At 36.8% G+C, this 23,714-nt stretch overlaps 2 protein-coding genes across 5 annotated transcripts; one reads left to right on the forward strand and one right to left on the reverse strand.

Annotated features, from left to right (window-relative positions):
- Nucleotides 1–210: 210 nt before the first annotated feature.
- Nucleotides 211–4,878, reverse strand: Spt5 (Transcription elongation factor subunit Spt5). 2 transcript variants are annotated; one of them, XM_076367549.1, is made up of 9 exons: nt 4,475–4,878; nt 4,128–4,210; nt 3,807–4,062; nt 3,505–3,737; nt 2,001–3,429; nt 1,569–1,930; nt 1,083–1,484; nt 839–978; nt 211–762 (listed from the first exon to the last, which is right to left on the reverse strand). In XM_076367549.1, exons 1-9 carry the CDS (start codon nt 4,696–4,698, stop codon nt 520–522), a joined length of 3,372 nt encoding a protein of 1,123 aa, XP_076223664.1. In that variant the 5' UTR covers nt 4,699–4,878; the 3' UTR covers nt 211–519. The 2 variants fall into 2 exon arrangements, with proteins under 2 accessions (XP_076223664.1, XP_031833983.2); XM_031978123.2 differs by having other exon boundaries at nt 839–1,014; nt 4,475–4,877.
- A 363-nt stretch (nt 4,879–5,241) lies between these two features.
- On the forward strand, nt 5,242–8,980 carry LOC116427624 (BTB/POZ domain-containing protein KCTD9). 3 transcript variants are annotated; one of them, XM_031978175.2, is made up of 8 exons: nt 5,249–5,546; nt 5,954–6,075; nt 6,158–6,334; nt 6,416–6,576; nt 6,668–6,758; nt 6,828–6,894; nt 6,983–7,312; nt 7,387–8,980. In XM_031978175.2, exons 1-8 carry the CDS (start codon nt 5,499–5,501, stop codon nt 7,501–7,503), a joined length of 1,113 nt encoding a protein of 370 aa, XP_031834035.1. In that variant the 5' UTR covers nt 5,249–5,498; the 3' UTR covers nt 7,504–8,980. The 3 variants fall into 3 exon arrangements, with proteins under 3 accessions (XP_031834034.1, XP_031834035.1, XP_031834033.1); XM_031978174.2 differs by having other exon boundaries at nt 5,242–5,660; nt 6,668–6,894; XM_031978173.2 differs by having other exon boundaries at nt 6,668–6,894.
- The last annotated feature ends 14,734 nt before the right edge of the window (nt 8,981–23,714 follow it).

The following is a 23,714-nucleotide window of genomic DNA, read 5'->3' on the forward strand; positions in this document are numbered from 1 at the left end:
GAAGTAATTGCCGCAAACAACAGAAGCAACCGCGGGAAGCATGATCTCATACTCCAGTCGATGAGATCCGGAGCAATGCGGTTTTTCCTTGCGAAATTCCGGAAAATTTGCACAATTCTTTTAAACGTTTCCTGATCATTATCTCGTCGCGACCCTCTCGCGTTTGTTATGTGACTGGTTTCAGTTAAATAATTTATTGACACGTGGCAATTCAGGTTGTAATGTAGTCTTTAATACCGATTCATCTTTTATTCTACTAAATTTCATTTGACATTACACCCAACTTCGTCACAAAATAACCATTGTATTTTATATAAAACAGTTCATAAGCTTTATTATTCTCTTAGAACGCTTAAAATTACATCTGTGTCCTTGTAGTTACTGCAGAAAAAGGTTTGCTATTTTTTACAATTATAATATGTATTTATTTTACATAATTCGCATACTACGTAAACATAATGGAGCGGTAAACCGCGAAAAGATTATAGTTAACAAAGTCTCTAATCTTGGAATGGACAATTACGTATTTGATGGTTTCATTTTACATAAGAATCGCAGGTGTAACATCTTTACTTCATCCTTGTTCAGTTTCACCACACCTTCTTGATTATCAATGGAGAGTAGCGTGCCAACGGCTTCTCTGTCCTCACCGATGATGACCTTGACTCTGTCGCCTCGTGAAGGGACCACTGGTTCTAATTCTTCGCAGACCAGGTTCACAACTCTGTCTTCAACCGGGAGGAAAACGGCGCACATACCTCCCTATTAACAAATTACAGGCAGAATATTCAAATGACCGTTCAAAGTCACTCTAGTATATATTTAATGAAATACTCACAGATAATCCTCGAATAACGCCCTGTTGGCCAGCAAGTGCAGGATCCTGATGAGTGTCCCGAATCCTAACCTCAATATCTGTAGTGTGCCATTCAGTCCCTCCTATGATGCCGGACCCGACACTGGTGTCTAAACCTGCACCTGGTGTTTGTGGATTATATGGACTACCAGCGACTCCTACGCGGAAGTGATATCAGAAATATTCTCAAAAGGAGAAACAATCAAACATGAAGAACAATACATACCAGGTGTCATTGGACTATAGCCCATTGGGGAAGGAGTGGCGAATGCTCCATGTGGACTGGTGGTATATCCAGTACCACTAGGTGAAGGAGTAGCAACATAGCCTGCAGGACTGGGACTAGCAGTCGCACTTCCAGCTGGACTAGGACTCGGTTGATACGAGCTGAAACTTTGTTCCGAACCATACATTGTGCCAGGTGTCTGTGGCGTAAATGGGCCACCAGTGGGAGGATATCCTGGGGCATAACCAGGAGATCCACCCTCCTCCATGCTATAACCATCAAAGTCATTTGTTCTTGCGGGCGTGTTAGTAACTGCCGGGTCCCAGGCACCTGACTGTCCTGGTGTGCGTGAACCATCGTGGGAGGGTGTCATCGAGCCATAATGCGGTGTACGAGAGCCATCTATGTATTCAAAGTTATAAATATTAATACATTTACTCGGTAAAACTACGGACAATAGAAGCTTTATACTTCGAAGATACTTACTCTCATACATAGGCGTCTGTGAACCATGCATGGGTGTCTTCGATCCATCTCTGGCATACATTGGAGTCTGCCCGCCGGCACCATAAGCCGGTGTTCTGTTGTAGCTGCTGAAACCGCCATCTTTGGTCGGCACACTGACATTCGCAATATGTGACCTGTCTACAGAGATAGTCTGACAGGTGGAATGCAATTCTACACGTGCTGTTGTCTCCGTGGCATCCTTCACAATTCCAACGTTTCCTTTGTATGGTCCACCGGTAATTTTTATGGTGGTACCTATCAGTTCCCTATCTCGACGAGCTGCTCCTCCGCGGCTTCTACCTCTACCACCACCACCACCACCACCTCTTCCAAAACCGCCTCTGTAAAAGTACAATAAAATTGGATTCTTCTTCCATATGTGTATAGAAGAAGAAAAAAAACTCTACTGACCCGCTAGGATGCATTGGCGATGCAATTCTCGGTGACATAAATCCAGTCACTGGGGCTATAGAATTCATGCTCGATTTGTTTCCCCCAGAAAGTTGCAAGTGTCTCGTTTTACAAACGAATATTCCACCATTGTCCACGAACATTCTCGAGTGTAGAAATGCGAAACTTCTATATAAATGTTTAATCTCGCCACCCCTTCCAGCATGAGGGCCGTCCACCACTTTAACAATATCCTTCTTCTGTATTGTATTCTGTTGAGAGTCTAATGCTACTGCGTTTCTGTTTTCCCGTCGTTTCGTTAAACCTTGTGGTCTAGCCTCTATTACTTTTCCATGCATGGATAGGACGTGGAAGTTTTCTCGCTCGAGACGAACTATCACACCTACCGTTTGTGCGTCTAACTGAACTAAATCGCCCCACTGGAATTGACCTAAGCTATCAACACCAGTGGCCATGTCAGAACAGAGTTGTAAATCCCTGGGAAGGACTTCAAGTTCGTGCATTGAAAGATCAGAAAATAAAACTACTCTATTTTGTTCTACTCGAACAATCAGGCCAGTGTCTCCTTCGTATCTTCCTGCAACAACTTTAACGTGATCTCCCATAGTAAAGTATTTTCGTAACTCCGATGCTTGAAATTCTAGTGCTTCCTTTAATTCTTCGTGCTTTGGCATAACCATTATCATGTTTCCATCTATTGAAACAATTTTTCCTTGCAAGTTTATCAATTCACCCTCGCACACTTCGACATTGTCGCCAGTGCTGAAGGAATGAGTCACAGCAGTATCCTCTTTGTTCCCGGACACTGGACCTCCACTTAAATCGATTTCGACACCTTCAGGAGCTTCTTCAAATCTTTCTAATTCTGAAAGAGTTGGTTTCACACCTTCCGAGATAATAGCACTTGTTGTGAAGTTTTTGTACAAAAATCCTTTTCTACTGTATCTATTGCCCTCGAATATCAAATAATCACCATCGCTGGTAACTTCACCACCAATAGCTCGAATAGCTTCTGGATCAAATGGTTTAGCTGGTGGTCTTCTTTTCTTTTTCCGTTTAAGAGCTTCAGATTCACTTTGCGCTGTTCTCAAAGCTCCACGTGGTCTAGTGTAGTCAATTCTAGGTAACAGTTTCAAATGAACTTGATTCTGCGCCAAATCAACATAATCAACCTGAGCTATGTCATCTTTATAAATGCCCCTTTTTAGCCTAACCCATTGCTTTGCTTTTAAACCTGTCTGTTCTTTAACTACACGTAATACATCAGTCATTTCTTTAATGGGAACCATTTGTTGTTTCCAAATACCCATTCTTAAATTTCCTACATTCTCAATTGCAGCTTTTACATGTGGTTGTTTGTATGCCTCAATATAAATATAACCCTTTACACCTTCAGGTGCAACAACTGACTTTATCTGAAGAGGTTCATCTAGAAAAAAAAATAACATACATAGAAGTATCTACACATTTGAATAAAAGATGTAATAATAATAATACTGCATACTTGATAACTGATATGTTATGAACTTCCGCATTAGTAGAAGGACAGTTGCCTTCTCTTCTCCAATACGGCATTTTACCATCCACAAATTTGGATCCTTCACACCTGGCAATAAAGTTTGTTGAGTAATCTCATCACTCATCTCTTCACCGCCATCTCCAAAATGACGGGCTGCCACAGACTCATCTGCATATTTTTTTCTTAAATATTCTTCGATTTCATCTTCTTTCTGAGAACTGATAAAATTTATACATATATTAATTTAGAAAGCAATCATTAAAATACCTGTAGATGTAAATACTTACTCCCATAGACTGGTACCTCTTCGTCTTCCTTCAATTTCCCTAGCAGTAGGACCCAATTCATCTACTTCATTCCCCACAATACCAATTTCTTGAGCTCCCTCCTCCCATTCATCATCGTCTTCTACTTCATCATCTACCTCAGCCTCATCTATGATAAAACCACCATATTTATCTTTCTTCTTCTTCTTTCTAGGTCTATCATCATCTTCTTCTTCCTCTTCTTCATCATATTCGCTGCTTCCATCCAAATCTTCTCCTATATAAATGTTAATTCAAAAATGAAATAAACATCTATATTAAATAATAACATTACTAATGTACCTTCTGGTTCTTCTTCGGGTTCCACGAGTTCTTCATCCCCAGATCTCGCTTCTTCTGCTTCATCCCCTCTACCATCGTCTGAGCTAAAGGAGTAAACATTCTTCATTTTTTACTAAACGTAAACTGATTATAATAGAAAAAACAAACGTTCACATAAACAAGTCTTACATTACAACAATTTTATTTTCTTAAAAACTATATAGAAATATGTTCGAAGAAATGAATAACAGAACAATATTAATCATTATGCATGAAATCGATTATTCTTATAAGTTCTCATAAACATACGTTAGTTGTTACGAAACAAAATTTTTTAATATATATAATACATAAGAAAGTATGCTCACCCAGATGCCGATCGAGATCGTGATCGTGATCTAGATGGACTTCTAGATCGCGATCTAGACGGGCTTCTACTGCGGGAAACGCTACGAGATCGTTCTCCGACGCTGCCAGCATCACTGCCAGCTGCGGACTTCACTGAACGATTTTCTTCTTGATCACTTTCACTGCCACCGCCGCCGCGATCGCTTTCGTTGTCGGAAAGATTACTCGCTTCTGAATCCGACATTTTATCCAAAAATTAAACCAATTTCGTCAGGCACAAATTATTTGGCAATGAGCTTGGTTAGATCAACAGCACGCACGAACACGAAATAACTGATACAAAATATACAAGGAAGGTTATGTGGTCATGTCTTAAACAGTGACCACTAGAGGGATCTGCATCGCAATCAATTCTTAAGAGACCTCTATGGAAATAAAAGCTGATTAAACATTGATGCATTGTTTACTTACTTACAATTAAGAATAACAATATAGTGAAGTAGAAATTAAAAGTTATAAACGAAAATTTCTTTAGCTAATAAATTATAGAATAATATTATTTTGAATGAGACAAGAAATATAAATAAAAATATAATTTGTTCAATATTAAAAAATATAATTTCTGACCATAGGATATCACAATTTAAGAAAGATTACGTGCATTTGTTTTTGACAAATGCAATTTGTTTTGATTGACAATATTTATTTTCTTTTTAATTCATTAAAAGTAGAAAGATTTTATTTTTAGAAAAGAAAGAAGTTAAAAAAAGGATAATAAATTTTCTTTCTATCTAGGCTATTTTGTTATTAAATTTATTTGAATCAAAACATTGTGAATTCAATCTTAAGGCGTTTCACAATGAAATTTATAGCTAGCGTGTCTATTGGTTCATGGTTGTTGGCTACATGTTCGTGAAATCTGTATCTCAGATTTATAGGCATTTTTAACATGGCAACTTGTTCAGTGTGATAGAACTTCTTCAGTGCTCTGTCACTTTTGCTAATATTTTTTGTATCGCATTGACTTTTGTCTCTTAATTAGTTATGAAGAGAGTAATTCTATTTATGAATGGGACCGATGTAAATGGCAAGGTGGCTGTAATTTTATATGTAGTAAACTGTGACGTGGTTAACACTTTCAATAAGTTTCTTTGATTTGTTCTATTTATTAACTTTTATTTTTACATAAACTTTATGTATATTATTGTAAGTTATGTACATGTATTTATATATGTAATTTTATTATATCATGAACAATTTATGTATTATGTATACAATTTATGTATTATAAAAATTTGTTTGTAAAAAATAGATTATAGTTATTACAACAATGTATGTTTTTACGTTTACATTTTCTCAATTTTTCTTGTAATAAACGAATTTCTGAAGTAAATGTTTGTTTAAATGTTTCTTTATTTTTATTACATAAATATTTGTACTTAATGTGATTGAGTTTAACAAAAATAAATTTAATATGAGTAATTATTTCTTTGTATCAGGTATTTATGGTTACTCATTCATTAGACGAGTTATTAACTGCTGCTAGCACAAAATTTAAAATGACTGCTCAAAGAATATTTACACCTCAAGGTGGAGAAATAGATGATATTAAATTAATAAGGTATAATCATTGATTTAAATAGTTATTTTTATTGTAATTATATTCTATATTCTCTCAATTAATAATAAGCATTTTACTTTAGGGATGATGATGTCTTATATGTTTCAAATGGAGAAGATTTTATTACAAAGGATAAAATTAATACAAAGAATCAATTAAATAGAAATTCAGAGTGGATTACATTAAATGTTGGTGGAAAGTATTTTACAACAACTAGGGATACCTTAACAAAGAAGGAACCTACAAGTATGCTAGCCAGGTAAATTGATATTTTGATTGATTGAACTATAAATTAAAACCATATATATATAATTATATTTTACAATAATTTTATTTACAGAATGTTTAGTGAAACAACAAACAATGAACAGAGGATTTTACCAAGTAGACAAGATCATAGTGGTGCATTTTTGATTGATAGGAGTCCAACATACTTTGAGCCATTATTAAACTATTTGAGGCTTGGGCAGATCATACTTGATGCTAACGTTAATGCAGCAGGTATACTTGATATTTTACTATTGACATATCTCTAATTGAAATATTTCTGTATTTAAAAATGATTTGAATATAATATTTTATATTTCTTTAGGTGTTTTGGCAGAAGCACGCTTTTATGGAGTAGAAGGTGCTATTGAAATATTAACTGCAATGGTTGAAGAAGAGGAACTACAGAAAAGTGGGTTAGTATCGCTAACAAGAAAGGATGTACTTAAAGCTATCATGTCAACACCTATATCTTCTGAACTTAGATTCCAAGGAGTCGATTTTGTTGGTGCTGATTTATCAAAATTAGATCTTAGAAATATTAATTTTAAGGTAACTAAAATTTATATAATATAAAGTAATGTGTTTTAATTGTCTGTAATAATATGATTTTATATAAATTTTATATATTTCTTTGCAGTATGCAATTATGCGTGGCTGCAGCCTGGCAGGTGCAAATTTATCAGGCTGTTGTTTTGATCGTGCAGATTTATCTTATGCAAACCTTCAAGGTGCTCAACTTGTTTGTGTAAAAATGTTGTGTGCAAATCTTTTTGCAGCCAATCTTCATTCATGCAACTTTGAAGATCCTGGTGGTTTACCTGCCAACATGGAAGGTGCCAATTTGAAAGGTGCCAATCTTGAGGGTAGCAATATGGCTGCTGTAAATCTTAGAGTTGCAACTCTAAAAAATGCTATCCTAAGAAACTGTGATCTTAGATCAGCTGTACTAGCTGGTGCTGACTTAGAAGTATGTGTGTAAATGTATATAATTATAGATATCTTCTGCTTTTATGTAATAAAAAATATTTATCTTTGTTTTAGTGTTGCGACTTATCAGGGTCTGACTTACAGGAAGCAAACTTGCGTGGTGCAAACCTAAAAAATACGGCATTTGAACTGATGTTAACACCATTACATATGTCACAAACGATACGATAACAATGAAAGCAGTACCCCGCATCTGCTGCGGCGGTATAATTTCTGTGATCTAGACACTTATTTAATTTATAGGATAATAAGGATTTAAGTGATAGTGATTTGAGCCTGGCACTGCTATTCTTTGATGCTTTACAGACGGTCAGAAAGTACAGACTGAGAATATAGATTACATTAGAAAATGTATAATTAAGTCTCTATTTTGAGGAATGTTTATGTTGTTTTTTTTTATTTCTAGGACAATATCGAAGCAAGTAGTGTTAAAAATAATTACTTAATATTTTTTATAAACTGTTCCTTTTTGTTTCTTGTCCGGATGCGGTTTTTAAATTTGTACTTTTACTTAAAGTATTTATAATGTTTTTGTTACGTTGTTATTGAAAACGTGAATTGAAATTAGATATTAATTTCAATTAGCGATAAAATAAAACATATAATTTATACATGAATTTTCCATTCACGTACAATGGATTAAAAGATTAACAATTTGCGAAAATATTTTAGAGAAAATGTAAATATTTTTTTTTACGTTTATAATATAGATTTTTAGAATTTGCAATACGTGTGTGATGTACATGAGAATCTAATGCATGTGTAACTATACAAGTTATTATATACTGCCATTAAAACATAATAAATATGTAGTCTTGTCTGTTCTATTTTTATGATTCAACGTGAACAATATTTGTTCAATTGAGGATTAAATTGAAGCTAAGAAATAATAATATATATATGTAACCAGACATGCGTAACAGATTTTCACGACTTCTATACTTTATGTACTGGAAGAATACAATGGTCGTTTTTAGATAGAAATTACGAAAATCTACAATAATACTGCTGTGACCAAGTTTTATATGAAAATATAGTCGAAATCAATTATTAAAACATGTTCCTTATGGTTCTCTTTTAATCACTTTGTATAAATATTTTTGAATGTGATAGATAAGTAAAATTTTGATGTAAGAAATACATTCAAATGTTAAATTAAGTACTAAAAGTTGCTCGATTGTTATTGTAAGAACAAGTACCTTTTTGCTTACTTAATTAGTGAAATTGTGTTCAATACTCTTATGAATTTAAAGGAGCCTAAATACATCTTTAATGTCTATATAAAATGGTACTACTTTAGTGCTATATATATATATCACAAAAGAAACAAGGAACATGCAATTTAATTAATAAAAATAAATCTTAGTACTAATGACAAAAAAATCAGTATAAATTTCCTACAGTTAAGCTATCATTATATGCAGAACAATGCATATCAAAGGAACGTATTCAGCAGTTCTGTAATTGGTTGTAAATGACGTGTGCCTGACATTACATACTGGAAATGTCGATTGTAACATTTACTGTGCTATACCTGGCGCCTCGGTAACGGTGGTATAGACTTCGGACAGCATTAATTCCTGTGTGCTTCATGAAACTGTATGTATCTGATGGTTGTATTAATCTAACAGAAATCTTGTAACAAATCAACGCGACTTCCAAATGTAAAATAAAATTTTGGTATCTACTGAAAATCGCAAAATTTCATTGGAATTAAACCATAAAACCACTAACATTTTGTTTTGCGTATAAATTACCCTCCGTTCGTATAATTACCTTTCTAACATTAGAACCTAGAATATTCTCCTTCTCATTATATTTTATATTATTTACATTAGCAGTATAATTATTATTTTCGAAAGTATAAATAAGTTATATTCCAAAATTCCAGTTGAATCGAAACTTTCATAATACACATAACTAAAATGTAAGTACAGTGTTTATGCGAAGTGTTTCATAACATACAGGAACAATTTGAGAAACAAATAGGATACACAATAGGTCCTGCAAAGTTTATTAAAGACGGGCATTCACCCAAGTCTCCATCGACGAGTTACCGCAAATTTCCTTAACAGTATCTCGGTATTCGCCCCGATAAGCGAAGCCAAGGAAAATCTGGCACTTGCAAAGTGTCCGTCAAATTCAATTTGCTCGTACGAAGACTGTTTGTAGTTCCACTGGTCAGCCCGATGGACTACGGACTGTCGGACCTACAACTTGCCGCGCACAGATTTGCCCTAATCTCGTTTGCTGAAGTCCAGGAACATTCACGCTGCGGCAGAGTTATATACCTGCGCCCCTAACGAAATCACTATAACGAGGACATCGCGGACATCCTCGAGGACGGCTGCTGTTCAATTGGAAATAATTCATCAAAATCATTCTCTTTTTCATCTCATCCACTATTTAAGTATTTGTCGAAAAATGGGACGAAAGTCATATTTCGAGTCGAGCTTCAGAAGATAAGTTGATTTTATTAATAAATGAGAATTGCTTATTAATTCCACAAATTCTTGATATTACATATTTATTTGATCGTTAATTTTGTAGTATTTTAAGGTCTGTTGATTCTCAGTAACGAATAAAGTGTATAAACAATTATGCTTTATCACGCGTATGTTGAAATAGTTATAAATAATTTGATTTGAAACATTTTGTATTGTTATAGGTTTTCCACTACAAATTCACCTTTTTGCAAATCAAATTCACCCTTTTGTTGTATAATATTATAATAGATTATAGAATGTACAATTATTTACTAGAATTTTTGCAGGTATTTATTTCGATATGTATGTGTTAAAGTTTGCATGATTATCGAAGTAGTTTATATATTCACTGATCAACCGTTTCATTAATTATAGTGTAGCTACGAAGGTAACGAGGCAACGATCTCTCATGGATTTCCAATTTTCGTTGCTCCGTGTTATTTCTTCCGTTTCGCGGTATTGAATCTCCAGGTAATTTTGTTCGCAAAGCAACCGCGAGTTTTTGTAATACGAAACGAATATTCCGAGACTCCTTTAGCCACCGGAAGTCGTCACGCAACCCCTTTGCCTCCATTTCTTTGTCAGGCGATAAACGACTTATGAATGGAGGTCACATTTGAGACTTCTTTGATGTCAAATTGCTTTGAGAAACGAGGCTGTTAACCATTTTACTTAGCAGTTCTAGGTACAGCTTAATTGTGCCACGAAATAACCTGTTCAGCGACTTGACTACACTCCTGAAACAGAGGCTCTCAGGATATGAAGTGGAAGTTCAAGACGTGAAACTGCCAAGTGCCAGATTCCACTTATAACGTCTTAAACGCTGCTAACGCGTAACCGCATTTCTACTTTAATTACTGCGTATTACCAACATTCATTACAGAATCAATAACAATTTTTCGTAGTGCGACTTCCAGACTGACATCTATTCTTTACTGAAATTCATTTATGAATTCGAAGAACAATCGTTTCACTAAAAATGTTAGATACTCTCGTGTCTAATCAAACTCCATTTCTTTTTCCATGTTAGTAATTTGAATTTTGATAAAATTTTGATTATAAGCTGCAAGTTATTCTTATCGGCGTAAAGAAAGGATCATATTCGTGTTATTTTCAATTTAATTTCTATAAAGTGGGGTAATCGAGAGTCACCGCAGTCGCGATGCATCAGTAAATTGTGGACTGAATGTTGTGCTGCATGGAAATTGCATAGGTACACTAAATAGTGGCATTTTAGTGCGCCTTTCTGCTAATAAGATCTTCCGAGTGATAGTCATAGCCGAGTGTTTAAAGTTACACATTAAGTTTGATACGCGCGTTATCCGTCTCGTGCGAGTCCCTTTCGCGGTAGATTTGAATCAGGCCAAATTTGTTTTCAGAGTTTCTTATCGAGTGAAAACGTAACCGTGTTTCCAAGGAGTTCTATATTCGGCAACAACGCGAATGCTGCTAATGCGTAACTTGTACATTGCATAATTAATTCTAAAAGGAAACTAGGTCACTTTTGCGTCAGAAAATTTGCCTGGCAACCGTGCAAATGTGATTCCTTAGAATTAATAACGAAAATACCATGGTTCACGTAAGTTTAATTGGATTCATTTTATTGATGCAATCACAGATACATTACATTCTGTTCATATTACAAAATTCTTATGTCATGTCAATATAGAAATGTACAATAAAATAAAATATCTTTTTATAAAGTCAGAAATAAAGATTGTCTAACAAGAAAAATTACAAAATAACGAATTGGTAATTATTTAGTATAGTTTGTTCCCCACCGATTTCGATGATGGTTGGATATGTTGTCGGGAACGTAATTCTAAGCAACCTTTTCCTGTGACAAAAGTATCGCTGTTTTTAGTATTCGAGGTAATCACAAAAAATCTTTGCTTTGCATACACAACTAACACAACTCTTTTTGTTGTAGTAAGAAAAAGTACCACTGCAGTAGACGAATAGTAACAAATTTTCATAAAGTTGACGTCTATTGCAAAAATTATATTACATTATTTTTATATACATTATAATATCGATTGTATCGAATCGTAGTTTAATCCTCGTCGGTAATTAGATATTTTAAAAACTTTTTTCTTGAAGAAGAATGTTGTACGTTCTGTTGACTGATGGCGCCACCATTCACTTTTCGAAAATTTGGCGAAGTTCATCACTTTATATCGAAACTGAGAGCTTCAATAAATGATTGCACTTTATATGCAATACACTTTTGCTGCTACTATTCGTTAACAGTTCACTTTACGTTATCGCGATTTTAAAAGCCAACTAAATTTGATTAATAATTCAATTGATACATCACTTTTATAGACCAATAAAAAGAAATACTTGGGAAAGCAATATAGGTAAACCAGTACACCTCAAACGTATTTAGTTCATCTCAGCACTAATTTTCGAATATACTGTTACTTTACATATCATATTCTTCTCATATTTCCATCCGAATAAACGTATAAAAATGTCTAATGATGACACTCAAACAAATACAGCTCGTTTAATGAAACACAATACATACCATGGATCTTGGATTACAAGTTCTCCAACCATTCCTCTATTCCTCAGACATAGCTTCTTCTGATTTCCATTCTCTTGAAACTGAAACAATGAAATCTCCACACGAGTCAACAATTCCATTGCACAATTATATAAACATAAGAACGCACCCCTTACCCAGGATGCGACATTCACATTAAGAAGCACTAATCACATAGTCGATCAAATCTCAGCAATCCTACTTAACAACAATGCAAAAATGACGAACTACTCAATCTCCTTAACAGAAAAAGAATCAAAAATCCTATTAGAATCATTAAAAACACCCAGAAAAGAAGACAAAACTTTCTAAAAATCAGCTGTCACGATTCAAAACAAGGTATACTCCATGAAAGTCTCATCAATCCGCCGTCGCCAATCCCCAAACCATTCGGGTTGTCCCGGGGAAAAGGCCAAAGAAGAATAGTCGAAAGGTGAAGGTCACATCGTTCAAAAGAATTTCATATCGAGCACGCGAACCGGTCGCGTCGAATTCCCGTGTAATTCTTTCTTCCTCCAGAGTCGAGGACGCGGGGTACGATCGCGGATTGATCCCGAAAATTCGATTGGTCGTGTCGGCGTGTCCCTCGAGCGGGCCGAGGGTCGAGGTCGTAAGGTCAGGTACCGTTCGCTATTTAGAGCAGGACCTTGAGCGTCGTTCTTATCTCGAGCGGCGCAAGAGAAGGGAGAAAAATAGAAAGAGGTATACACGCGATGTCGTGTTGGTGGCCAAAGATACAAGGGAAAGTTTCTCGGGCACAAGTGGTCACGTACCGGCTTTGTCAGACGCTGGCTATCTACGCGGAAGATCTAGCCTCGAAAAATCCTACTTTCCTAGGGTCGGCGTGTTCCTCTCGCTCTTTTTTTCTTCTCTTGCTGCACGGTTCGCTCGTTCGCCGAGCCACTCGGCGTTCTCCGCTTCCCGATCGATCCTCGAACGCCTGGGCGACCCTTGATCGGGATTTTCTCTTCGTTACGTGTCTCGTGTGGCTACGGGATCAAGTTCAACGCGTACTCATGGGTTGCAATTCGACGTCTAAGGACCCCGGTTCATTGGGTCCCTATTTATAAAACCCAGTGACCTGTCTGGCCGTCCCGTGAACCATTATTCCCTTTTCTTGAAGTTTGTTTACTGATATCATTGTAAACAGTTTCTTCGGTAAATAAAGCGGCGCAGAAACACATTCGAAAGCTTAATAGAGCAGAGTTGAGGGCGAGCGCTATTATTAAGCTGCTCTCGAACTTTGTAACGAGCGTGTATAAGTACTCGAACTAATTCAATTTTCCTGGAAAGTTTTTAATCGAGCGATCGAGGGTAACTTTAAGCGTGGTGTCATTCTTTCGTTACTCTTGTCCGGGTAACGCGATTTTTGTTTAATTGTTGTTCCTGCGAATTATGGAACTGTGTGACTCGTACAAGCAACCGCGGTCCAGCGTGCAAGATATAACGCGGTACAAAAGGTGTTGTAACTTGGACAGAAATGGGGCACGTGAACTTTCGTTTTTGTTTTCAGTACATCATTGGAGTTGGTACCGTGTTACGAACTACATTGTGCGGGTAAATACGTAAAACGGGCAGTGGCACGATATAGGCGCGTACATTGTGTCAAGTAGTCGTAGCAAGTTCGAATATACTCTTTCAGTATTCTATATATTCATCGACATCGTGGATGTTTAGGTAAACATAAATTTTTGTGAACTAGTTTAAACACGTTGCGATTCGAAATTGGGTTACAGGCAACACGAAAATTATATTAAACTTTATACTGCGCTAAGATTTGCATAATTACGTGCATCATAAATGCACGAAGTCCGTATATACTGTACTCATAAGTAATACTTCTTTATTTTCAACTGTTAGCATAGGTCTTACACGCGTTCTGTTACCTGCAAGTACTGCTTCTGTTTTGTGAAGTACTTATAGAATATTTCATCACACTACTTGCGATGCACTTGGCAAGCTACTAATTTCGTGTTCCCATTTTCTGGGAGACTTATGAAGACGAACTTCTAAAGAGGAGTTCATAATTAATCATTCTATGTTTCACAGTACAATTTTGCGAAGTTCTTAATTGGTGTTTACCTTTGATAAATAATAGTCAAATAGTAAAAGTTGAAGAAGAAATAAGTGAAATAAATTAGTTCAGTATAAGAAAGTGTATATCTTGCTATTAAACAAGTATCAAATATGAAAGTTTAATAACTTCAGTCAATCATTGATTTCACGAATCCGTAATTTACGTGAAACCTTAACTGATCTGTTTTACATAAAACTGTGATTAATCTGGCGTATAATAAAACATACATTAATTTCTGTTACACATTCGAAAATTCTTGGTTATCGATGACCGCCCACGTTCCCCGGTTTCATATCCGTTTTGCACCGGACGTCCGGTGTGCTTGATCAAATCGGGTCACCCGGTATAACTGCATAACCTAGCTCATCACAGCCTGTTAGCCGTGTGGTTTGTATTATAGGCATAGCCTGTTGCAGAATTGATTGTCGCCAATCTATTTCACCAGCCTTACTTCTGTCTCGCGGATCACTCTCTTACCGTCAGACAATCTTTTGTCCATCGTCTTCGTCGCTTACGTGACGCACGAAAAGAAAACTATTTGTAAAAATTCATTTCCATTTCGGGTTAAGCTTATTTGTCCATGTCTCCTTAAGTCATGTTTTGACACAGTAAAAGAAATAGTGATCGTAGCTAATACTTTTAAATATTACTTGAAACATTTAAACAAAGTTAAGCGGTTCGAAAGTATTGGAAAAATGTTCTTTCTCGTCTCCTTTTTCGATTTTTTGGCAAATTGGAAATTGTATTTTACAATTCCATATAATATTACTTAAATCGAGTAACAGCAGAATTGCCAGAAGAAAATATTTCTGGTGTGATGAAATTTCAATTAATGTTTATGAAAACTGATGGAAAACTTTGTACGAAGTTGTTCATAATTTTCACTCTGAGAAATACATCCATTTGAATGACTTCGAAACACAGCGCGGTTCTAGTGCACCGTAGAGTACAACCTCTTTTTTTATACAGCCGTGTCTATGGGCATTCTTATTTTCGCGAGATCATCAAGCGTAGAGCTTTCATTTGCAAATTGAATTCCATTCGGTTCCATTGGCTGTGAAATGGAAACTCCATCTCAATATTCTACACGGCAATGGGTTCGGTTTTCGGTTTTTCCGAGTACTACGTGATGCATTGGCGACTTGCTCTCGATCGAACATTATTTGGAAGCTACAACAGTGAAATTTCTTTGTTTTTCCAAATTCTTGAACATAACAAATCTAATTTCAGTACTTTTAGCACAAACATGATATAAACATCGATATACATAATTTCAGCGAGTTTCTCGAGAAACTTAGAACCGAAGTACTAAACATTCAGCTTTTAGTAAATATTAAAATATACTAACATCATAATCCACAAGCAATAAAAAAGATTTAACAATATTCACATTTGTTAAAATTTGAATTTTAAAACACTCGCCTTAAATGAATAATTCCCCAGCTGTATCATCGAATTTAACACCAGATCTACCATACCCGTTAAAATGGCGGGCGGTTTTATTTCGCAATAATAGATATCTTAAAAGTTTCACATTTAAAATGGTTTCACTTGAATACTATAGGGAATATATGAAGAAATCGCAACAATCTCTTGTCCCAATTTCGATAAGAATCGCACGTTAATCGTGTTAAACGCTCGGTGGATCTAGTGTTGAAGAGAAAAATCACTAAATAACCTCCGCCGGGCGAAGTGTTAACAGGATCGTTTATCGGGACAGCAAAACACCGACGGCGGCGGCGGACACGTAACGACCGCGTGGCTGGTGAACTTTTTTTCCCGCGCTTTAATGGCGAGTGCACGGGTATCGTGTGACAGCGTGAATTGCAAGGAACGCCAGTAATCATGGCGGACATTAGTGTTTGTGCGCGATTAGGCAACCGGAAACTGTCCTGGCAAGCGAACTGTGACAATACATGGTCCGTGAAGTATCGCGGGGACTGCATCACAGATTTCCGTGTTCCGACGCGGACACGTCTTTTCACGAGGCGTGAAACTTCCAGCTCGAAATTATGCCGCGCAATTATCCCGACACGAAGCTACCGTCATTCCTACAAGAGATTTAAAATTCTGTCATTAGCTACGGCTAGCTCGGTAACCGCTTCTGAAAACGAGGATGAAAGTTCCCGCGAAATTATCGGCCAGCTCGGTAGCTTCTCTCACGCGAACCACGGCAATTATGCGTAGACGCGAAAGTTTCCGCGGTTCTTGAATAATAAAAACGACGGTACTTGGCAATGTGTCCAGCTTACACGTTTTGAACGCGATTGAAAGTTTAATGCGGCCGTTGACATAGTTCTACGACATTTTGAACTGTACTGTTGGGTAGCTTCGTTTTATGCTTGTTTGGGCTTTGTTACTTGGAATTATGGTAGTTAAACTCGAAATAGTTTGTAGTCATGCTTGATTTATTGTTTGCTGTTGAACTTGTAGTTAGTCTTTGTTATTATTTTGTTAATCTGTTACTATGTTCGGTGTCTTTACTTAGTATCTGATATTATGTAAAGTTGTTATTGCATTTTACTTTTAGATAGAGTTACCTTCTTACACTTTGGAAAACGATTTTATTGAATTTTAAGGGGTTTGCTAATTTTAATATCTGCATGTTATTGAATTCTTAATTTGTTCGATTTGCATTTTTAATATCCTGGTTTTTATTCATTTTTGAATCACTGGTGGTTATATATTTGCTTGAGTGAGTTATAGTCAATGCTTTATTAATGATATTATTTATAAAGTTTCTATTATACATTTAACATATGTTGTTACAGATATGAAAAAAATATTGTTATTTACAAATTTATGTACTAATGATGAGGTATGGGAACAATATTGACAGATGTCTTTTCCAACGATTTCTCGCAACACTGACAAAAAATCAATTGATATCGTTTTACTGTTCACTGAAATAGAAGTGTGTCGATTGCTTTCAATTAAGTCCATCGGGTCCGCCATATATTTTTCCAATATACGCTAGTTAAGTATATTTTATTCCGTATTAATGAAATACTGTAAGCTTCAATATTTAACATAATATTTTTAAAAATTCAACCGTGAAGCAACAACAAAATAGTTTAAATTATTCCACATGAAATTCTGATCTGAAAAGGATAATACCCAACAAAATATGAAGGTTGAAAAACACATATTCTAATGATGCCGTCAATATTTTTAACGATACAAACCCGATCTTTAAGAACTAAAAAAATGTTCATCGCTGAGACCTCGAAAAATGTTACGTTAACAAGATGTTGGATAGAATATCCAAACGAGTGTCATACGGTCGTTATTCTCCGTGTACTCTGCACATATATCGATCGAACATTAACGATAAGTAGGGCATAGAATTTTAAGGCATCGATCGCGACCAGAAATCCTCGTTTCAACGATTCACGGTGGTTCCGGATGTTCGGAGCAACGGCAGAGATAACCGCACCGCCGCGATAAATTCGCGGTGCACTTTCTGTTTTACAGCGACATTCATTAACCCGGCGGCGGGGGATGAAAAATGCAGCGGCCGCATAAACGAGTACAAAAGTGCTCGAGGTTGGTGGACAGTGTTGCGAGCTGCAAAAGAAAAGAGGGACGAGGAGAGATGGCGAAAGGGAAAAAACAACAACGGAAAAACAAATCTAACAGTGAAATGAATGAGGACGGCAGAGATCGTCGAGTGTTCAGAGAAATGCTGAGGGAAAAGTGGACCGAAAACATGGATGCGACTCTTTTAGGCTCGGATGAATTTCGGCTCAGATGACGTTGATGAACGTGCTAGGCGAAAATCTTGGAGAATCCCTTTTAGACTGAATAAGAATTTGCGTCTGGAAGCATTATTTTTTTTAGAAACATAGAAAAGACCTCATAACTTTCGCGAACTTTACTTGATGAGGAAAAGGAGATGTCCTCATGAAAATTTCATTTCAGAAATGGGCACAAGGTGTACCTGAAACTTGCGATTTCCTTACGACCAATTTTAGGGGTAGACAGGATGAAATTACCTTTTATAAAATATTCATTTCGAAAGATTAATAAATATTCCTGTTTTCCGGTGTATGTCTGGGCTACTAGCATATTAATAAATTGAAACCAGTTTAAACCTCGGTTATCCTCGAAGATCGGCCAGGATTTTCAATGGGTAAACATGACTCCTTTTGAATCTGACCACTTGCTTGTTAATGCGCAGGCTTCGAACTTCAATTTCCTATATCGGAAGTTGGACAAGTTTCAAGTTGGTCCTTTCGAAGATGAACCTGCACTTACCAAAGAGGTCAAGATTGGTCGTTTCTATCTGTATCAACTATGAACGGACAAATGATATTCATGTAAAATAATATTACGAAAAATGAAAAATAAGTATTATACAGAAGGAATTAAAAAGAAATTTAATTATCACACGAAATCGAATCTTAAACCCAGCTACAATTCTTTAACCTCATTTTCCAATTATTAATACTTTAAAAGTATCAAACATACAAAATGATTTTGAAAATAGTTTCACTCGAATACTACGAATATGTGAAGAAACCGAGAAAAATTGACTGCTACAATTTTCATATGAACTACTTCCTTAATATATAAATATTTAATTTCTATATTTACGAATTATTTGTTAATATTTAAATGTCACTGATTTACAATCCTTCATACATGAAACCTAATAAATCTCTAAACTCAGTGTTAAGAACTGAAATTCCCGTGAAAATCGAACAGTTTCTCGTGAATGGAAAGGCAAAAGAGGGAGGCTGGATTTCGGTGGCACAGTCGACAGTGCCGAGGGGGTTGGGAGTCGGAGACCCGGGGGTTGGGCGCGACGTCGGCCCGTAGTGTCTCCGCAGACAGCAACAACGCCGCCACGCAGCCTATCAGGCCAGGCTTCGTGCTCCCTTGCGCATCGTTCCCTCGACAACCCCCGGCTGATTTTCCCGCGCAACCCCTTCGGGTACTCCGGTGGCTCAGTTGCGCGTGGTCGAAGCTGCCAAACCGTTCTCTGTTGCGGGAATGAGCGGAAATTCTGGAAGAATTTTGAAAGAATATTTTTGGACGTGTTCCACTCTCAGGAACGATTTTCATATTAATTGATCCCCCCAGAAAATCGATCGGACGTTTTCAACCTAACGCTACATTTAGCGACCCAGCTGATCAGACTATAAAATTTGACACATAAAATTCTGTCGTCGCTGAGCGAGATACTCAAAGGGGATGAGTGCGAAGGAGAAAAGTTAAACTGTCTCGGTTCCTCGGGGGTGCAATGTGTCGCAGTGAAGTAGAGGGTGATTGAATCGACAGTTTCGTCTGGTGGAGTGTGTTGCCTCGATCGTCCTGTAGACTTCCGTTCCAGTTTATTTTCGCCGGCTTGAATTTGACACTTCGATCGACTACGTTTGTCGATTGGATCGTTCTTTTGTGAAAAATAAATGCGGGTGAATGATGGTCACCCCTTAATGGTCGTGATTTTTGTGTATCGTGCCCTGCCGCTGGAAATATTCGAATGTTGAATGAAAAGTTGTATCCCTCGGGATGACGCGTTTGACGATTGAAGCTTGCTACGGGGGATCGAACGGTTCCATGACGGAACAAGGATAAAAAGTTCCGGGTTCGATCGATCCGGCGTCTCGATAGCTTTCGGTTGTTCCGTGTCGCGAATCCCGGCGATCCGTGCGTTGATCCCGTCTGTCAAATACGGGATGAAACGTCTGTTCCGTTTCCTGCGTCAGCATTATCGTCGATTAAGGTGAGTTTTGCCTGTCGTTCTTTGTCGTCCGATAATCCGGCGCTGTTCTCATGCGCGGGTAGCGAAACAATTTCGTTGAAAGTACGATTTGCTACGTTAATTAACGAGATGATACGTGTGATGAATATTTTAATGCGATTACAGTGCGAGGATTTTCTCTTCGAAAAACAGCTTAGATATCTAAAGATGTTGTTGATGTTAAGAGAAATTTTGTTGTTTCTTGTAACTGTAATTTTTCTTTCAATTGGTTTCTTTAAGGATACAGTTATGCACTCATAAATTAGCAATCTTTTGTATTGTAACTGGTTAAATAGATCTTACTCGTATTAACATGGAATTAACATTATATAATAATATAATAAAAGGCTATGTTCATATAAACATTTGTCTGAAATGGAACGTTTATTTGTTTCTCGAGCACTATATTAATATGATTATTCCCAAAGAAGAGAGAATCGTTAAAATTCGGAAGATTTCTGTTATCTTTCCACTGCACGCAGAAAATACGTATCTAATGCTGTACTCCAACATTTTTCACCACTATTTATTCAATTCACGACGGAAGGGAGGAAAAAGCTTTACAAGCAATCTCAATTTCCCTCGACTGAAAAATATAGAATCAACGATTCGAAGCGCGACAGACGGAAAACATTCGGACAAGCCTTCCACATTACAGGGTCGTCTCATTTTCCGCCTTCAGGAGCAAAAAGCACCGATTCAGTTCTCTCACGTCGAGGGGGTGGGCGGTTCGACTTTTCAATTTAGACCAAAAAAAAAACGAGAAATTCTCGTCGACCGAACGGAAACGATTGGATTTGTTCCTTGCGCAAAAAATCCGTGGAATCGTGTCCATTTTGACGCGACGATCTCGGGGGAGATATTCCCTTTCCACTTAATAAATTTCGTAATCTTCGGGTACAAGTGAATACTAATTTATTCCATATTCAATTAAAAATACTTATTCAATTTATCATATATTTACACATTTTACGTTATATATATTTTTCAAATGAGATTACTCTTATTTAATTACTCCTTTTTTAAACCGTCGTTAATTATTCTATTATATTTCTTTCATATTCACGAAATTTGATCTATTTTTAATCTATCTAAAAATAATTTTTTCAGCAATAACGTTCACAATTCTTTTCAAATTTTCATCTTATGTCAGGTAGTACAAATATCAAGACGCATGCATATACTCGATAACAATAACAATTGACTAATAATAATATTAAAAGTATTACATTCAATTTGACAGTTTAAACTGCAGATCTTCAGATCTGCTTAAGACGAAAGTTTGCATTAATGCAAACTGAAATATTGCGATATAAATGATTAAAGATATAATTAGAAATATAATATTACGATAGAAAACGTTTTTTCAATAATTATTATAAAAAATACTTTGAATATTTTATACACTGTGCCATTTTGTTTTTCAAAATTCTTATAAATGCATTATTAAAGAGTTCTGTCTTAGAAGGATTTCACGTTTACGCATCTTGCGTTAAATTCCCTTTCATGATACAAGCTCAACTTTTCTTTCTGCTCGTATTACTTTCTTATGAAGTATTTCATTTTTATCATTATTTTTCAAACATTTATCAGTCGCGTTAAATTCCTTTTTTTTATATTAATCCAACTGTTTTCTCTGCTCGTATTATATTCTTATAAAGAAGCTCATCTTTATCATTATTTTTTAATCATTTATCAGTCGCGTTCAATTCCTTTTTTTCATAGGTACTTCTGAAACGTTTTTTAATCACGTTATACGGGATCCCACTGTAATTATTTGGCGTGGGTCGCGGGACACCCGAGCGGTTACGGAAGTACGCTTTTAACCATACCAAGGATCGTGTCGATATGGCGAGACGTGCGACGCCGTGCATCCTGACGAGCTGAGAGCGTCTCAAAGCGAGTCGCATTACCGGCAATCTGTTCCTCCGTTCCAGGGTTCTTGTAATAGATCGTTGAAATTCGAAGACACTCGCCGTTTAATCACGGGGAACGCCTTTGTGGCGATAATTGAGATAATGTGAGAAAAGTAAAGCTGCCCCGCGGTCGAAAGCCGGCACGAGCTCCGAAGAGCTTTCGTCGTTGTCAATGACGGCTTAGGTAATGTAATTAACGGGGGCATTGTGCGATTGATCGATTTACTAATATCCCAACCGCCGAATGCTGTCGTTTCCCTTTGCCCTCGACAAACGTCTATTAAATAAACTTCATCGTTTGAGTTGGACTCGAGACAAAGATTTCAAGTTGAATTTAATTAATTGAAGTAATTGGATCTGCTTCGTTAAAAATGCTAAGATTTTGAAAGGAAAAAAGAGATGACAGTTGACATTTTTCTTGGTAATTAAGGATTGATCAATGGAAAAGTATGAATATTATTCTGTTCACGTTAACGGATAGTAAATTCTATTTTGTCAATGTGGACATTTATAATTTACAGTGGATATAGGATTTAGTTTATTGTTGTTGACAGATATGAAAAATACAGTGACAATTGCTTGAATAATTGTAAGTATTGCAGTGCTTGAAGATTCTTATTGCAGTGTATATATTGTTCGGGCCGATTTGTACGGGGTTTATGGTAGGGATTAGAAGCACAGCTATTTTTGAGAATTCGTAAATTTAGTTTCTCTTTGCCATCTGGACGACACTCGCCGGATGGTACGCTCTTTACAATTTTTACTCTTTGTCGTAGCATTTGTCGATACCTTTAGTTTCTTGCACGCATTTTTCGTTGGTCTCAATAGTTATTGCCCTGCTGTAAACCTTCACGGCCTGAGCATGTCAGCAAGAACCATGAGTCGCCCAACGGTTTCCGTGGCCGATGCAGGGTCAGGGTGTTGACCAGATGCGTCGTCCACCATCGCCGAATTCTAGAGTCTCTCCCCCCTTGGAAAATCTCACGACCCCTTCCTCAAGGAAACACGCCGAGGGCGTAAAGGAAGGGGTGCCTTCTAACTTAGGTTCGCTGATTGGACTTTCCCAAAAATTGGAAGAACCAATCAGTGGACAATCGCAAATTCCAAGGGGCAGCTGAGAAGCACTCGCGAGTTCGAAAAGCATTCGTATAGCAACCACCGACTAGAAAAGACACACTTCGAAAACTTGTAAACCGGCTAAGTTGTACAAATACAGTCCACTATATTTTCGCTAGGTCGCGAGTTCTAAATCATTCACGAGATAGACCGCGACCCCCAACATATATTATGAAATGTAATTGACAAACATACTTTGAAACGAATGAAAGGATACTGATTCGAACGCGATTCGTTGTTTTCATCAGTTACTCCTAGGATGCTCCCTCCGTTAAGTAGATTTCGCCACTTTGAGAGCGGTACCAATAATTTATATTGCATTACCACCACAACGAAGCGGTTTCGAGCACCAATCTACTTACGAAACCTTTGAAGATGCTTCTGAACAATGCCGCCAGCTAAAGTTATGCGGAACCGGTAAGGTCAAGCATTCCGGTAGTCCGGCTTCCAATATATTGTCAGTGGAGAGACGGAAAGTGCAGCTTTAATATTG

Source organism: Nomia melanderi, chromosome 1 (genome assembly GCF_051020985.1).
Source record: "Nomia melanderi isolate GNS246 chromosome 1, iyNomMela1, whole genome shotgun sequence".
NCBI lineage: Eukaryota > Metazoa > Arthropoda > Insecta > Hymenoptera > Halictidae > Nomia > Nomia melanderi.

Excerpts from the sequence above, each read along its gene's own strand:
- Spt5 (XM_031978123.2), bottom strand. The coding sequence starts at position 4,698 with ATGTCGGATTCAGAAGCGAGTAATCTTTCCGACAACGAAAGCGATCGC. Across the intron at positions 1,931-2,000 it reads TCGCCAATGCATCCTAGCGG|AGGCGGTTTTGGAAGAGGTG; the intron begins GTCAGTAGAGTT and ends GTACTTTTACAG. Across the intron at positions 1,015-1,082 it reads CTATAGTCCAATGACACCTG|GAGTCGCTGGTAGTCCATAT; the intron begins GTATGTATTGTT and ends ACTTCCGCGTAG.
- LOC116427624 (XM_031978173.2), top strand. The coding sequence starts at position 5,499 with ATGAAGAGAGTAATTCTATTTATGAATGGGACCGATGTAAATGGCAAG. Across the intron at positions 5,547-5,953 it reads GGACCGATGTAAATGGCAAG|GTATTTATGGTTACTCATTC; the intron begins GTGGCTGTAATT and ends TCTTTGTATCAG. Across the intron at positions 6,895-6,982 it reads TTAGAAATATTAATTTTAAG|TATGCAATTATGCGTGGCTG; the intron begins GTAACTAAAATT and ends ATTTCTTTGCAG.